The 16492-nt window shown below is 35.9% G+C and overlaps 1 protein-coding gene and 1 non-coding gene across 2 annotated transcripts; one reads left to right on the top strand and one right to left on the bottom strand.

The window, feature by feature from the left end:
• The first annotated feature begins 4775 nt into the window (after positions 1-4775).
• On the top strand, positions 4776-9958 carry LOC130749235 (probable 2' cyclic ADP-D-ribose synthase BdTIR). The gene is made up of 2 exons (XM_057602557.1): positions 4776-5377; positions 6896-9958. The coding sequence occupies exons 1-2, from the start codon at positions 4884-4886 to the stop codon at positions 6993-6995; spliced, it is 594 nt and encodes a 197-aa protein (XP_057458540.1). The 5' UTR covers positions 4776-4883; the 3' UTR covers positions 6996-9958.
• A 4791-nt stretch (positions 9959-14749) lies between these two features.
• LOC130709676 (small nucleolar RNA snoR69Y) lies at positions 14750-14852 on the bottom strand. Its single transcript, XR_009010153.1, has one exon. It is a non-coding gene; the product is annotated as a small nucleolar RNA snoR69Y (small nucleolar RNA).
• Between the last annotated feature and the right edge of the window lie 1640 nt (positions 14853-16492).

Below are 16492 nucleotides of genomic sequence, written 5' to 3' on the forward strand. Positions count from 1 at the left end.
TTTGATTAACTTCAAATCAGATTTTGATTTTAATATTGTTTTTGTAATAAATATTCCTGTTATGTAAATTGTAAGAAATAGTGATGGCACTCCACAAGAACGTCCATAACTCGATTTCTTGCGAAAAGCATTTCATTGGGAGGAGTCCATGTTGTAACCATCTGCGGCTCTGCGGCTTTGAAAGTTCTCTTTCCATATTTTTATTCATAAAAAAGATACAATGTCACGTTCGAGCCAAGCATATTGTTCATGCAAATTGGAGGAAGAATTTCGCTATATATAAAGAGTCTTACCTAACTTGAGTAAGAAGATTATTTCAAAAGTGGATATTACTAAAGAAGAGAAAATTTGAGAATGAGTAAAGAAACTAATCACTGCATGAAAGGGTCATTTTATATTAAAAAACAATGTCACCTCCAATGTCGACACTAGTTTTTGCTCTTTAGTGAAAAAAAAAACAACTTCTATATAGCATTGGCTAGCCGACGATTAGCGTAGTCACAATAGACACTAAAACCATATGCAAACTGTGTTTGCCCATCAGCAGTTTTGTTAGAAATAATAATATATATAAATCATTCATGTGAACTTTATCCATCAACTTAAGCTTTTTGGTAATTGGTTGTTTGATATGATATCTGAACATCTATGGCAAACGGTCTAGAGTTCGATCATTACCGCCCAAGTTCTTCTAATAAACAGTTGCTTTTAAGCACATGATAGGTGAGCATGTGCATTGTCTATGCTTCACGCCCAAACTGGCAAGTCTAAAACATAGGTTCTTGCATGATGGGTGTGTTAGAAATAATAATATAAAACCATTCATAAGCTTTTTGGATAATTGGTTCTTTGAGAAATTCAAGGCGGTTTGAGGCTGAAACTACATTCACTGGCCAACTTAGCATCGGTTAGGGCTGATGCTAATGTGAGCTAGGTCCGATCCTTCATGTAGGCCCATAGGTTATCGTCGCCACAAGGCAACAGTAATCTTCGTCGACTTGCCTCATCATTCTTACAAGGCCCTATATTCCCTTAAACATTAAATCCTCACCCTCTCCCTTCGTCTCCCCTCACCCTCCACCATGAGATATGTCGCAACGCCACCCTTGCAACACAACCTCCGGCTTCGCTCTTCTGCACACCGTTGATCCACTCTCTCCGTAAACCTCACCCCCTCTCCTTATGCAGCCCCGACCCCTCACTACGAAGCCACATCTGCCCCTCCTCGCACGAGTAATCACTTGTTTATTGAATCATTATGTTGGTTTTTTAGCTGACACACACGACTGTCCGTAGACTTTCTTTTTTTGGTTTTCCAAGGTATCCTCACAGTCACCAGCTGTGAGACTAATCCCTGAAGGCTTTGAGATCACTTTAAATGGGTAGGTCTCTCCCAACAAATTCATCTTCATACGTAGTGTCTAGGGGTCGAACCATATACTAAATGTTTAAGGAGTCCAATTGGTAGTCTTTCCCCTATTTTAATTTTCTCCTCTTCTATTATCTATTATATTCTACTCGATCTCTTTGCTACTGATTTGTATTGGGATTGAAAACCCTTTAAATATGAAAGGTACCATTATGATTAGGTGTAGCTCTATTATTGGCTATGCCTAAATCCCACGTGTCAGCTAGTGTCCACATAGATAAAAAAAAATTTGAAGGAGTGCATGTCCACATAGATATTACTCGTGCATGGCATACGTTTGTTAACTTATGCGTGAGTTTGGGGTACATTCACGAGTTTTTAAAATAAGCTCCGCCTTCTATAACTTCATATATTTGACCAAAATCTAAATTAGACTTCGCTAATAGACATCTTAAGCGTGCCCTCAATCTATGTGTGCAATGCAACATTGCCTTAATTAAACCTCTTGCAAACAATGGAATTGTTTAAATAAATAAATAAAAACTTAGGTCAAATAATTCTAATTATAGATAGATTAATAATATTAAAAATAAGTAAGTTAAAAATTTCACTTATTTTAATTATCATTGGTTCATTTAAAACTATGATAATTTTACTCAAGTTTTTCCTTCAGTATTGAGATAAATCCATAAATAGTATATGCTGAGGTGGTAGAGGAATTGAGGATATGTTGACATGTGGCAGTGCATGGAAAAAGCAAGACGGTCAAACCTTGAAGTCAAATATAAAAATTGAATTGTATGCACAGTTAGACCGGGTGAAAATACTTTGAAATTATACAGAAAATGAAGGAGGCGACACCCAGCTTACTATTAAATGCCTTATTTGTTCATATTTTCCAACAATTCAAAGCATAATATGTAAAAAATCTTCTTTCACGCCGTTCAAATATTCAACTTTAATTTGTGCAGGTTTATGCAGTGCTGAACTGTAGAAAACACAGAGAGATAGGATTTCCAGATTTCCAGATTCCTACGCTGGTTTCCGTTAGCTATAAAAATTAATAAACAATAGTGATACATATATAGACGGTTAAGAACCAATTATTTCCAAAACAGATGTTATTATATAAGAGTCACATAAATAATTTTATATTATTATTTTTATACGAACTCTTGGTTTTGTAGTCATACAATCCACGTATATGTCACTGTTAAAAGTGATGAGTAAAAAAAATGTTTAGTGAATGTTTTAAAATCTTTATAAAATAAATGTGCAATTTTATGGGGATCAGAGCATCAAAATTACAAGGAAAATGATTTTGAACTTTTTTAAATACTCTTTTGACTGTCACAATCTGCATATGTCGAATGGTGGTCTGTACAATACAATATTCATGTACAAAAATCATTATTGATTAGCAAATTGTTTATGGATGGATGACACATTTTCTATGGATTGAAATATCTCGTTCGTTATATCTCAATTCTTATTTCACCAATAGAATTATGTTATGTTAATTAAAAAATGTATGTATCATACAATTATAACCTTACGTGATTTTTAATTAACATGACACAATTATATTGGTGAGTGTCATGAACCAATTATACTCAAAGCTTAACCTATTGGGTAAAAGACATGTGAATGCACCAAAGAGATGACACGCACGTAAGGCAGAAGTGAGGAGTGGTTTCTCACATCTCATTGCAACATCTCCTCTCATCCCCAATTCTGGCGGCGGGGTGAAATTATTTTACCCCGTCCTCGTTGACCGCCTCTTCATGGGTCCCCACTGAAATCCTAAACATCTGCTTTCAAAATTTAATCAAATCTGTAACATATATAAGTTAATGCAATAAATTTAAGAACAAGTGATAACACATCTATATCAAATTCAACACAAATATATAATAAGATTTAAATAACATTAAATGAAATTCATCTCACAATATGTGAAGACAATAAAATCACAATTTAAAATGTAAAATTTAACATTCACCTTATCCAACATGTAGAGCTGTCAATACGGGTCATCCTAACCCATATGGCCTGACCCGTCACGGGTTGGGTTGAGAAATAGGTTGGGTTAGACCAACTCTTATTTTCACGAGTCAAAAAAAATATGAACTCAACTCTGTCTGTTGTGGGTTGGCGGGCTGAGGGGTTGGCTCGCGAGTTGGATTGAATAAATAATTAAAAATGGAAAATTGGATTAAAAATGCTATAAAAAATAATTACAAGAAAATACTAATAAAAACGGGTATTAACACATAGGCAAGAGGTTTGTAACTGTAGCATGTCATGAAACATGTTTACAAATCTTATCAATAGTAGATTTGAATAGCAACCCAAGAGGCTTATTCTAACACCTTGTGCATTTGTCAAGTCCACCAATCCAAGTTCGAACTCAAAATCTAGCATAGTTTGATAAATCCACATCCAAGTCTTAAAAAAGATGTATTTATAAGATCATAACCCGCGAGCTAGCTCATTTAACCCACAGGTTAAATGAGTCGGGTTACACTTATAATCTGGGGTCTCTACGAGCTGAAATTTAACCAACCCAACCCTCATACGAGCTGGGTTGGGATAGCTCGCAGGTTGCAATCCATATTGACTGCTCTACCAACATGTAAAGTCTCACACTCAAAATATTTTCTTAAAAACTTAATTCATTTAAAAGGTGAAGACTTCATTATTAGTGGTTCATCATTTGTAAGAGTATTATTGTACAATTACTTATCAAGACGGAGCGGAGACCCTGCATGGCATAAAGAGTGATTCTCTTCCTCAAATTTGTGTCAAGAGAACTTTTTACCCTGCTTCATCCTCACGAGGAAAAAATCCCCCAAGATCGGGGCTTCAAACGAGGTAGTCCCGGTGGGGATCCCAATATTTAGGTGGAAATTACCATCCCTAGAACATCAAGTGCAAATTTTTCAGCGTCGTTTAAAAGAGTTTATTTGATTTTATCTTATAACACAAACACTTATTCAAGTGTGTTGGAGAACTTATACATGTAAATAACTTATGATTGACTAATAACGGTTTTGAGCTTATTTTCAAAAGCTGTTCAGAATAGCTCATGAACAACTAATGAAAAAGAGCTTTATGCTTATTTATCACTCATTTTTAACTTATATCAATAAATTTCTTAAAATAGCTTCTAAATAAGCGCTTATGACGATAAACACTTAATTAAGTTGTTTTCCAAATGTGTATATATGCTTAGGATTAATTTAAATTCTATATGATAGATATTCCTTATAAAAATGTCTGACTTATAACCATGGTTTTTGTCGAAAGAATAAAAAATTCATGAAACAACTCTATAAAAGTAACACAATCCTACACACCTATTTTAAGCTTTCTCTTTGTAACTTCCTTGCACATACAAGTTTGAAAAAAGACTACAAAGCAGCTAATTTAGAAAGGAGAAAAAAATCCTAGAAAAGGGCACTTCTAGATCTCTTGTAGTAGAAAGCTATTATAGCAGTATAGCAGCATCAGCATGCATCGTTCCTTGTCAACAAGCTTTCAAGCCAGAATTATAAGCCAGCTGCAAGTTCAAAACCAGGTGCCGAAGGTGGTTATTCAGGAGCCCTGTGACTTGTTCATAAACCACAGAAGCATGGACACAAAAAGAACTGTTGCTACTCTAATCTATGATCATCTTCGAAGGTTAGGCTTTCACCCTTTCTTGGACAACAAGAACATGAAGCCAGGGGACAAGCTTTTTGACAAAATCAACGCTGCGATCATGGAGTGCAAGGTTGGCTTAGCGGTTATCTCACCTCGTTACTGTGAATCCTATTTCTGTCTTCACGAGCTTGCTCTACTTATGGAGTGCAAGAAGAAGGTGATACCAATTTTTGTTGATATAAAACCATCTCAGTTAGGTGTCATCAACAACAGAAATTGGACAAAAGAGGACCTTGACCGTTTCAAAATGGCTCTTGAGGAGGCAAAGTACACTGTGGGTCTCATCTTCAACTCCTCACAAGGGTATAATTTTACAAACGGCAGCCCTGATTTCTTTACCATCATTTTCTTCCGCTAAACACTTAAAATTTGAGACGGTTTTTGATAGCTGAGGTTATTTTTTAAATAAACTTTGCAATTTGTGGTGGTTAAAAATCTCCACAACTTTTCAAATTGGTTTTCACAATTTAAAATTCTTTTTAAATATTTTTTGTCAATCCCTTTCCCCTTCTTCCAATTTCTCTTACCCTTCCCTTCTTAGCCATCATATAATGATTCTAATCTCCACAACTGCCAACCAACTGTCCCTGAATGCATGATAACTCAAATGTCCTTGAGGGATATGTAAGTACAGGTGCAGGATCGATTATTGCAAAGGATAAAACTCCCTCCATACAAAAAAAAACAGTGGTTGACAAGAAAAACAACCCAACCACCACACAACCTCCACATCCATTCCCCAACTTTTTTTTTCTTTTACAAGAGTAAAAGCTATGAATTTTATTTTCAAGGGCATTTTAAATTTGAGAGTATAAGTCAGGGACTAAAAAAAAATTACTCTTACTTCTTTATTTATATATATATATATATATAATATATACTTGAACAAATTTTTCTTGAATAGTATTAGACCGAAAGCATGTAGGCTTAAGATGGTGTTAAAGGTCTAGGAGAGTGTTTGGGCTTTAGTTGTGAGTGCGATCTAGTCCAAAAAATTTAAAGTAGTCGGACTTCCAACATTCTCACTTATAAACTATTGTTTAATTTCTTCTTCATTCCATTCATGCGAGACTTCTTCTTTAGTTTCTGCACTCTTCCTCATGTTTAACTTGACAAATCAAGCTAGATTTGTTTGGCCTAAACTTATACTCAAGTGGACCGTTCGTATGAGCTTGTGCTCTTTCCGTCAGAACTTAATTAAGTCTCATGTGCCTGTGACTTTATTTTAGTTGATAATTGTTTTTCTAGTAACCTTTTTTTTTCATCTTTTTTTGGATAGTACGTGGGTCGTTGGGTTTTTTACGGTATGATACAACTTATTGAATTGAATGGGGATGAGTAACTCACATGGTTGAGATAAGGGTGAAATGTCAGGGTTCGAATTCTGATGAGGAATAATTTATAGTAACATTTGCTTATAAAAAAAACTTATTGAATTGAATGTGTGCATATCTAAAATGGTGCTAAAGATGCGAGGGAGCTTTTGAGCTTTAATTCTGTATTGTTCTAGTCCAAAAAATTTAATGCAGTTGGATTTCCAACACATAGAAATTGTTTGGTTTAATAAAACAAAAAATGATTCGTGTATGTCATTTTTTATCACACCAACGAACTTGGTTTATAATAGTTTTTTATTGCCACAAACTGTAAAACTTTTTAACTTTGCAGTTTGTAAAGTTAGAAATTATTTCAAACGGTAGGTGTTATTTATGTAAAAAAAAACTACTGATACCGATTAGTATTGGTAATAAAATTTTCAACAAATATAACCCGGGGATTTCTTCCACGTATTTTACTTTTGTTTTTTTTTTTCAAATGTAGGAATTTCTCCGATATCGTGACTAGTGCTTCTGATATCATCATCAAGAACTTGGCAGAAGTTGAGGATGAAGATATGCAGTATCCATGCATTGCCAGCTAACACAATATACCACCATGTAACCTTCTCCCTGTTTTCTAGGTAAAAGCTGTACAAAATTACAAATTATACAATACACAAAATAAAAGTGCAGATTCCTAGCTTGTACAGTGTATCACATAGCAATGTAATGAAGCGTGTTCATATAAGTTATATATGGTGTGGCTCCATGTTCCTCGTTGACTTCTCTTCTCTTGCTTCTTCTTGACGTTGTTGTTGAAAACAAATTTTATCACTTCAAATTTTCTATATATTGGTGCTTCAATATATGTACAATGATTGCGTCTAATATAATCACATGAAAATGATCATAGATATGTAGGATATATAAGAAGAGGACAAAGCTTGAGTTATCTAAATTTCTTTACACGGTTTGGAACGTTCGTATTATAGAGTATAAATTTATACAATATATTATAATTTATTTATTGTTTGGTGTTATTATTGTATTGTATATATTTATCCACCAACTTAACTCACTCTTATAAATTAAAATTAATGATGTATTATTTAGTCCAGTCTATAAATATAGGATAAAATATGATAAGCTTGTGACATATAAGCTACCTGAAAATATTTAATTCACCGCCGCGGTCACTGCCGCTGCCATCACCACAACCCCCCACCACCGCCATCACCGCTACCGCCGCCTCCACCAGCATTGCCTCGACCATTGTTGCTACAACCATCACCACAGCCGCCGCCACAACCACCACTGTCAGCATCATCACCATCACCACCACCATCATCACCCTTCATTGTCACCACCCGAAAAACCACCGCTAATGCTGTCACCATCGGCTTACAACACTACCACCACCACTACCGCCACCGCCCTCCATCACCTTTCTCACCGCCGCCTCCATCACACTCTGCCACTGCCATCTCCTCTATCACCACCCTACCGCCAGACCACCACTTCCACCAGCACTACTATTGCCACCATGACAACTATCACCCTCTACCTACGATGTTTGGGGAATTGGGGTCGTCGTGGCCATGAAATATGTGATTAAGGTGGTAGGGTTAATGAAAAGGGAAGGTAGGAGCAAAACTAATTATTTAAGTATTCTAATTTCAATTATGACGTGGTGGGGCAGCAATGCAGCGCGTGACAATGGTAAGGCGTTGCAATTGTGTGATCGGCTGATGGAGGGAGGAAAATTTAGTGGCGTCTTTGGAGGGAGGAGGAAGAGGACAAGAGAGAGGGTAAGAATGGTGGAGGAGAAGGAGGGAGGAAGAGGCTGATAGAGACTGAGTGCGGCGGAGGAAGTGGCCGATGAAGAATGTAAGGTTAGTGTGGTGGTGGACGAGGAAGGGGCCGAGAGAGAGTGAGGGTGAGAGTGGCATTGCTAGAGGGAGGAAGAAGAGGTTGATAGTGAGGGCTGAGAATGAGTTTATTCGTATCGACTACGTGGTTGACATTACACATTAGCTTTAAGTTGTTTAATTGAAACTCCCAATATCAATGCTAAGTTGACGCTAAACTATAGTGTCGAAGAAAAAATATAGAGGTGAATAAAATGAGGTATTCAAATGCAATATAAACGAAATATGTCATATGTGTGGGTTTTTTTACCAGTATATGGATCATGGATGACTAAGAAAACAGAATACGGGTAGCCCAAACAACTTGAATATTGAATACTTCATCATAAAGTAGAGGCCGAAGCTCTTACTATGACTTCCTTGAAAGCTAGACAAACCGTAATTCTGACAGAGTCGAATGAATTGCTAAACATGAAGTTATTGGTTCAAAAAGAATATATAAATTTACTTAGATAATCAGTTTATTTCAATGTTGGTATGTCAATTTGATTCATTGTTGAGCCTAAAAAATTTAGGGGTTTATTGGATTTCTAGTATATGAGCTACTTGTATTAGGATGAGTGTACATACTTTAGGATACTACAACACTTAGTTGGGGTATGATATAAAACGTGACGTGTGCCAATAACATTTAAGTGAATGTTTCTTCTTTTTCTCATATATGTTTTAAAATGAAACAAAAATTCAAATACACTGTCGGATGTCGGTTTCCTATTGGTACACGTCAAATCGCGTCAGTCGTGTACCATACAATAAGGGTATGGTAAAATTCACCCACTTTGAGATATTAATCAAACTAATGTAAGGGCCGCCCAGTAACCATTTGGATCTCAATCTAAGACCACTTACAATGGCATGTTGAATGCCATGTTGAAACATGTTGAGAGTTGTTGAAACCATGCAATGGTTGGTTGAAAGCTGTTGAAAGTGGGAAAATGTTGAACCGGTTCAACAAAGTTGAGAGGAGCATCCGGAGCCACGTGGCAGCTCCGGATTGGAGAGAGCTAGGCGCGTGCAGGACACGCGCCGACAAGGCGCGTGGCGTGTCAGTGGGAGAGGAGAGAGAAGACCAAGTGGGTGAGGATGGGACGCGTGGCAGCGCCCCATTGGCCAGCCGGATTTTTTTTTTTAAAAAACTTTAAACTGAATTATCTTGTTGAAATTTTTTTTTTTTTTTTTTTTACTAAAATTCATAACTTTTTTTTCTCTATAAATAGAGACTTGGTTTGATAGATTTGGACACAGAAAAAAAAACCAAGTTTTTCCCCATCTTATTATCTCTCTCACCATCTTATTATCCTTCTATTAGCATTTGTTTTGAAATGGATCCCAACAATCACCATTACAACACCCAGAATTCTTCAAGCTACCCAATTTCCAACCAAAATCCCAACAACTATGAAGATCCAAATCAATTTTCTTACCCACGTCCTCAAAATCCCACCAATTATCAAGTCCCACATCAATTCTCCAACCAACGTCCTCAAAATCCAAACTATTTTCAAGTCCCACATCAATTCTCCAACCAACATCCTCAAAATCCAAACTATTATCCAGATCCAAATCAGTATTCGAACCAGTCATCATTTGTTCCAAACTTTCATCCATCTTATGGATCTGTGAGATATCCATCTCAAACACCCCAGTCTAGTGGTTATATGGCAATGGTTCGTGCAAATTTTCCTAGTGTTGATGGACCGGAATTTCCGGAATTTTCAACACAAGTCAATCTTGGTGACGGGTCAGCTGATAATGAAGTCAATGAAGTCACTCCTAAGAGCAAAAAAACGCATGCACCCGCATGGAACACTGCACAAAATATGGTGCTAATTAGTGGGTGGATTAACTGTGGAACAAGCAGTGTTGTGGGGAAAAACCAGAAAGGAGAAACATTTTGGAGAGATATTGCTGAGTATTGTAATGAGCATTGCTCATTCGATCCTCCGCGTGATGGAATTGCATGTCGAAATCGTTGGAATTATATGAACAAAATACTGGGTAAATGGATTGGCGCTTATGATGCCGCTAAGCGTCAACAAGGAAGCGGTTGGTCGGATAATGATGTTTTGGCAAAAGCGCAGGAATTATTCGCATGTGGGAAGAATGTTCAATTTACTTTGATGGAAGAATGGATCGCTCTCCGTGATCTACCACGTTTTTGTAGTCAAGTAGGAGGAAATGGTGGCTCAGCAAGTAGTGGATCTAAGAGATCTCACGACAGTGATGCATGTGGCTCAACCACTATAGGATCAATTCCTCGTCCAATGGGTAGGGAGGCAGCTAAAAGAAAGAATAAAAAGAAAAGTAAAGAACCTGTCGTTGAGGAGAAGGGGAAAGTTTGGGTTGAATACAAATATTTGAAGGCTCAAGAGATTGCACGAATTGATAAGCTAACAATGGTGCAAGAACAAACTAACCAATTGATGAAAACCAATTTGTATCTCAAGCTAAGTTCTGAAGAGGATCTCGATGACCGTAAGAAAGAGCTGTTGAGTAAGTTGGCCCAAGACCTATTTGGTAATTAATTTCAATCGAGTATTTGTCTGTATTCGGTCAAACCCGCCAGTGGTGTCAAGTCTGTGGTGTTTGCTTTAACCATTTGTCAGTGTTGTCGTCAAGTATGTTGTGTTTGCTTTAATAATTTGTCAGTGATGGCAAGTCTGTAATGTTCGGCTTTAATGTATGAGTTATTGTGTTTGAATATGTTCCACTCAATTCGAATCTACTCCTTTTCCGATTATTAACTCTAGTGGGTAACTTGTTTCGAATCTGTCAGTGGTGTCAAGTCGGTGGGGTTTGCTTTAATAATTTGCCAGTGGTGTCAAGTCGGTGGGGTTTGCTTTAATAATTTGCCAGTGGTGTCAAGTCTGCAGTGTTCGGCTTTAGTGTATGGGTTATTGGGTTTGAATATGCTCCACTCAATTCGAATCTAGTCCTTTTCCGATTATTAACTCTAGTGGGTAACTTGTTTTGAATCCGTCAGTGTCCACCATTCAATTTACTTATATATATGGATTCATAGATCAATTTATGTACCAATATCCAAAACCTCTTACTTTCTACTTCGAATTTCACAACAAATGGATCCTTTTGATCCTTTTGAGAATCCTTGTGAAAATCCTTTTGATATTGCAACATACCTTCAAAATTCTCAACTTGAAGAAGCTTTTATACTCAACCAATTAGGGTTGGGTCCAAACCAAAATTTGGAAGATAGTGCACCTCGTAGAAAGTATGTCCGTAGAGATCATACAGCAGCAAACCGAAGGCTAATTGACGACTACTTTGCCAATGAGCCTACATATGACGATTCAATGTTTCGTCGTCGGTACCGGATGCAAAAACACGTTTTCCTTCGAATCGTTGGGGACCTTTCAAGTAGTGATAACTACTTCACCCAGCGAGTTGATGCAGCCAAGAAAGAAGGTATATCACCCTTAGCAAAATGTACCACAGCAATGCGAATGTTAGCATATGGTGTGGCAGCAGATGCAGTCGATGAGTACATCAAAATAGGAGGTACTACAGCACTGGAGTGTTTACGTAGATTCTGTAATGGAATCATACGATTGTATGAGCACGAGTACTTGAGAGCACCAACTCAAGAGGACCTGCAAAGAATACTACAGGTTAGTGAACAAAGGGGGTTCCCAGGCATGATCGGGAGTATTGACTGCATGCACTGGGAGTGGAAAAATTGTCCTAAAGCATGGGAAGGTCAATTTACTAGAGGGGATAAGGGAACCACTACAGTTATTCTTGAAGCAGTTGCATCTCATGATCTATGGATCTGGCATGCCTTTTTTGGATGTCCGGGAACGTTGAACGACATAAACGTTCTAGATCGATCACCAGTGTTTGATGATGTGGAACAGGGAAAGGCTCCAACTGTGAGTTTCATTGTGAATCAACGTCCCTATAATATGGCATACTATCTAGCTGATGGTATCTACCCTTCTTATCCAACTTTCGTCAAATCGATCAGACTTCCTCAAAGTGAACCGGATAAGTTGTTTGCACAAGTTCAGGAGAGATGTCGGAAGGACATCGAACGTGCATTTGGAGTTCTTCAAGCTCGTTTTAAAATCATCCGTGAACCAGCTCGTTTGTGGGACATAGCTGATTTGGGTATCATTATGAGGTCATGCATCATATTACATAATATGATTGTTGAGGATGAACGAGATACATTTGCTCAACGTTGGACCGATTTTGAGCAATCTGGGGAAGGTGGATCTAGTACACCGCAACCATACTCGACCGAGGTGTTACCCGCTTTTGCAAATCATGTGCGTGCTAGATCCGAGTTGCGTGATTCGAACGTTCATCACGAACTGCAAGCAGATCTAGTGAAGCACATATGGACAAAGTTTGCAAATGCTTCGTGATGGAAGATGATTTGTATCGTACTAATTACGTTATTTGTGTGTTGTGTGCTTAGTTTGTTGTCTTGCATTTTAAGTTAAGAAAATAAAATAAATTATTGTGTGCTTCGTTTATCGTCTTCCATTTTTTAGTTAAGGAAATAAAATAAATTATTATCTATATTAAAAAAAATTAATTCGTTAAGTGTTTATTATTTAATTTAATTTAAAATAATAATTGTAATTTTATGTAAATAAAAAAAACAAAAACATAAAATTAAATAAAAATATGAAATAAAAAGTGGTGGGGTAGGGTGAGTGGTGGGGTAGGGTGTTGAGAGAGAAAACCATTGGAGTGGGTATTTGTTGAAAGTGTGTTGAATTGGAGAGAGAAGATGATGTGGAGTGTTGGGAAGATAAAAAGTGGTGTTGAATGGGAAAAACTTGTTTACACCATTGTACATGGTCTAAGTATACCATTTAAAAAATAAATAAAAGAGGCTGGAGGCGGCTGGAGCAATGTCTCAGTCACTAGCTAACTGGAAATGTATACAACTACTAGTCAACTAGCATATTATTGTGATACTACACATCCGCAAGAAGGGAATGTGATAGTCAAAGGACAATTAAAAAAGAAAATAAGAACTTAACACTAGAAGGGCAAGGTTTTCCCATCGTGTTCCATGAGCTCGATCGTACCTTGTCAATTTGTTCCATCTTGCAAGTGATTAAAGCTAATTAAGGAACTAGCTGCTAGGCTTGTTATGCTGCTAGATAAAGACATATATAAGATGAGAAAGGGCTATGATGGAAGAACCCAAGAAGGCCTTCTTCCTCTTACAATCTGTAAAATGGCGTATCCCATCACTTCTACCATCTGTGTTGCATGTCTGAGCATAATTGGCCGCAGAAACAGTCCCCACAGTCCCACCACAGCCATCACTACCTCTGCCCCAAAACCCATGTTTCCTTTCTCTGTTTACTTTTTTCTTTGATTTTCCGCAGCTTTAGATATGAGCCCTGTCTCTGCTTATACAGTTATACCTCCTTTGAAATATTGTTGAAAAGGGTAAGTGAACATTTCCTAATCACAGCTAACAGTCTTTGATTGCTAAAGGAGATTGACTCTTTTTTGTACTCTTTATCCAGCTGTAATATTTTGATGTCATGTATGCACATCAACACGTGGGGAATTCTCCACTAACTAAAATAGGTACAATTTAAATTGATCACCCAACCAAAATTATACTTGTCATCACATTAAGAACATTTTGTCACTTATGAAGATACCACTTTTCAAACTTTTAATGTGAAGTATCACAAATCACTCTCTTTTACCAATTCACATATCACCTCAAGTATCCACAGTGAGAATCCCTCGGGAACCTTCATCTGATGCTCATATCACACCCAACAAATGATAACTCTCAGATACCTTTCTTCACAGGTGCCATTGAAAATGCTTTAAACTTATCATCTTTAGGGAATGTAACTTTCAATTGGATTTCATCATCTCCTCCTCACAAGGAAGTTGTGGTTATTGCAAGATGGGAGGCATTCTTACTAATTACAATTTATTATGATTTAAATTTAAACTGATCTTTAATTAACGATTACAATTGGCTAATTGCAGTCTAAACCATGATCCATTGTTACATATGATCTCTGCAAAATTAGGAATAGCTCAATGGATAGAAACAATTTGAAACTGATCAGTGGATCAAGGGACAACCATTGTTAATGAGGCATATATTTTAGTATCCTGTGTACCAAATATAGGAATCTTCATACCCAAACCAATAACCATGAGTTAACTTCTACATTAAAATGAGACATGGTAATTATCAATAAAAATCCAGTTTACTCAGTATAATAATCTGAAAGTATGAATTATCTTAATTCAAAATTAAGATGGAAATAGATTAGCCTATGAACCTTTTACAAGCATAAAAACCAACAACACCACGTAAAGCTAACCTCTCACAATTATCATCATCAACACCAGCAAAAAAAAAAAAGTATGTGATATTAGATGTTTGTGACATAGTGATGGAAGGATGTTATTCAAGGTTGGCTCAGATAAATGTGGAACAAGTCTTAGTCCCTGACCTTCAACAAATAAAGGTCTCATAGAGCTGGGATCACATAAATCATCATCGACATTCGACAACAATAAAAACCAAGAATAATGGATTTAAATTAGAATAATTAGAACATTAAGACCCATCCCCTGTGTGTACAATTCAATGCAGAATTAACAGAAACAGAAGAAAAATTCACACAAACATGAGATGCAGAGAGGGAACGAAACATTGCTGCAACTGACGGTGTGATATATAAATGGCAAACACAAAACTAGGGTTTTGCTTTGCTTTCTTGGTAACGGGTGGGCTCCGATGATGGGCCAACTTTGGTTCCAAAGCATAGCAAAACATAGGCTGGACACTTCACTTTTAAGATAAGGCCCAGATTCTAACCATGGACTTTAGATATGGGAAAAAATCTGACCAAAAATATATATGGGAAAAAATCTTTGTTCTTTATTAATAATATAGCTTAATTCAATTAAATGTAAGGTTCTGCCTCCTCTAAAGTGAGTCCACTCAAGTAGATCATCACACCATCAATTAAGTTGTTTTTATTGATTTTTTTGAATTAGGTAATCATTATTAATAGTATGCAATGACTTACTTTACTCACTCGCATTAGATGAGTCAAATGCTATGATTAATTACTCCATATAAAATAATCATGTAAACTACTCGTGTTTAGCCTGTAGAGGCGGAGTCATATACTTACTTTATCTTTGTGAAGATAGTGAAAACTCCCATAGACTTTTGGTTTTCTTCATCTTTTGGTAATGCTCTTCAAGCCTAGCTAGATCCATGGCACTTTGAAGCAAATTACATGGTGATTGATGGTGGATCTTTGTCATGTGATATCAGAGCTTGTTTAATCCTTTTAGTTTTTTATGGCGGCCTCTTCACGAGCCTATAAACCGTGAGTACAATCTATATATATATGTAAAGCACACTTGTGTTTTTGCATGCAATTAATGTATTAAACCATAAAAGCTCACATACCTTTATATTAAATACATTAAAAAATAAAAAATTTAATAAACTAAAAACTGAAAAAAAAATGTATTATAAAAACCTATTCAACTACTTATATTAAATAACAACATTCATAGACTTAAAATTGACTTGAGCTTTGCATTTGACAAATTTAAAAAATCAAAATTAAAAACAAAATAATATTTGTTAATTAATAATTTAGATAAAATACTTTTAAAATAAAAAAAATTCTATCAATATATATCTATCTATATTGTACTTGGGGCTCTTATTTCCCAAAGTAATTATATATATATATATATATATATATATTTGGTTTTTCCAAAAAAATATCTATCTATATATATTAGTAAAGCTCACTTGAGCTAAGTATTAAGTACAAATACACATATGTATTTAACCATAAAAGCTCACATACCTTTATATTAAATACATTAAAAAATAAAAAATTTAACAAATTAAAAACTGAAAAAAAAAAATTGTATTATAAAAACCTATTCAACTACTTATATTAAATAACAACATCCATAGCCTTAAAATTGACTTGAGCTTTGCATTTGACAAATTTAAAAAATCAAAATAAAAAACAAAATAATATTTGTTAATTAATAATTTAGATAAAATACTTTTAAAATAAAAAAAATTCTATCAATATATATCTATCTATATTGTACTTGGGGCTCTTATTTCCCAAAGTAATTATATATATATATATATATTTGGTTTTTTC

Source organism: Lotus japonicus, chromosome 3 (assembly GCF_012489685.1).
Source record: "Lotus japonicus ecotype B-129 chromosome 3, LjGifu_v1.2".
In the NCBI taxonomy this organism is placed as follows: Eukaryota; Viridiplantae; Streptophyta; class Magnoliopsida; order Fabales; family Fabaceae; genus Lotus; species Lotus japonicus.

Excerpts from the sequence above, each read along its gene's own strand:
- LOC130749235 (XM_057602557.1), top strand. The coding sequence starts at position 4,884 with ATGCATCGTTCCTTGTCAACAAGCTTTCAAGCCAGAATTATAAGCCAG. Across the intron at positions 5,378-6,895 it reads ATCTTCAACTCCTCACAAGG|GAATTTCTCCGATATCGTGA; the intron begins GTATAATTTTAC and ends TTTCAAATGTAG.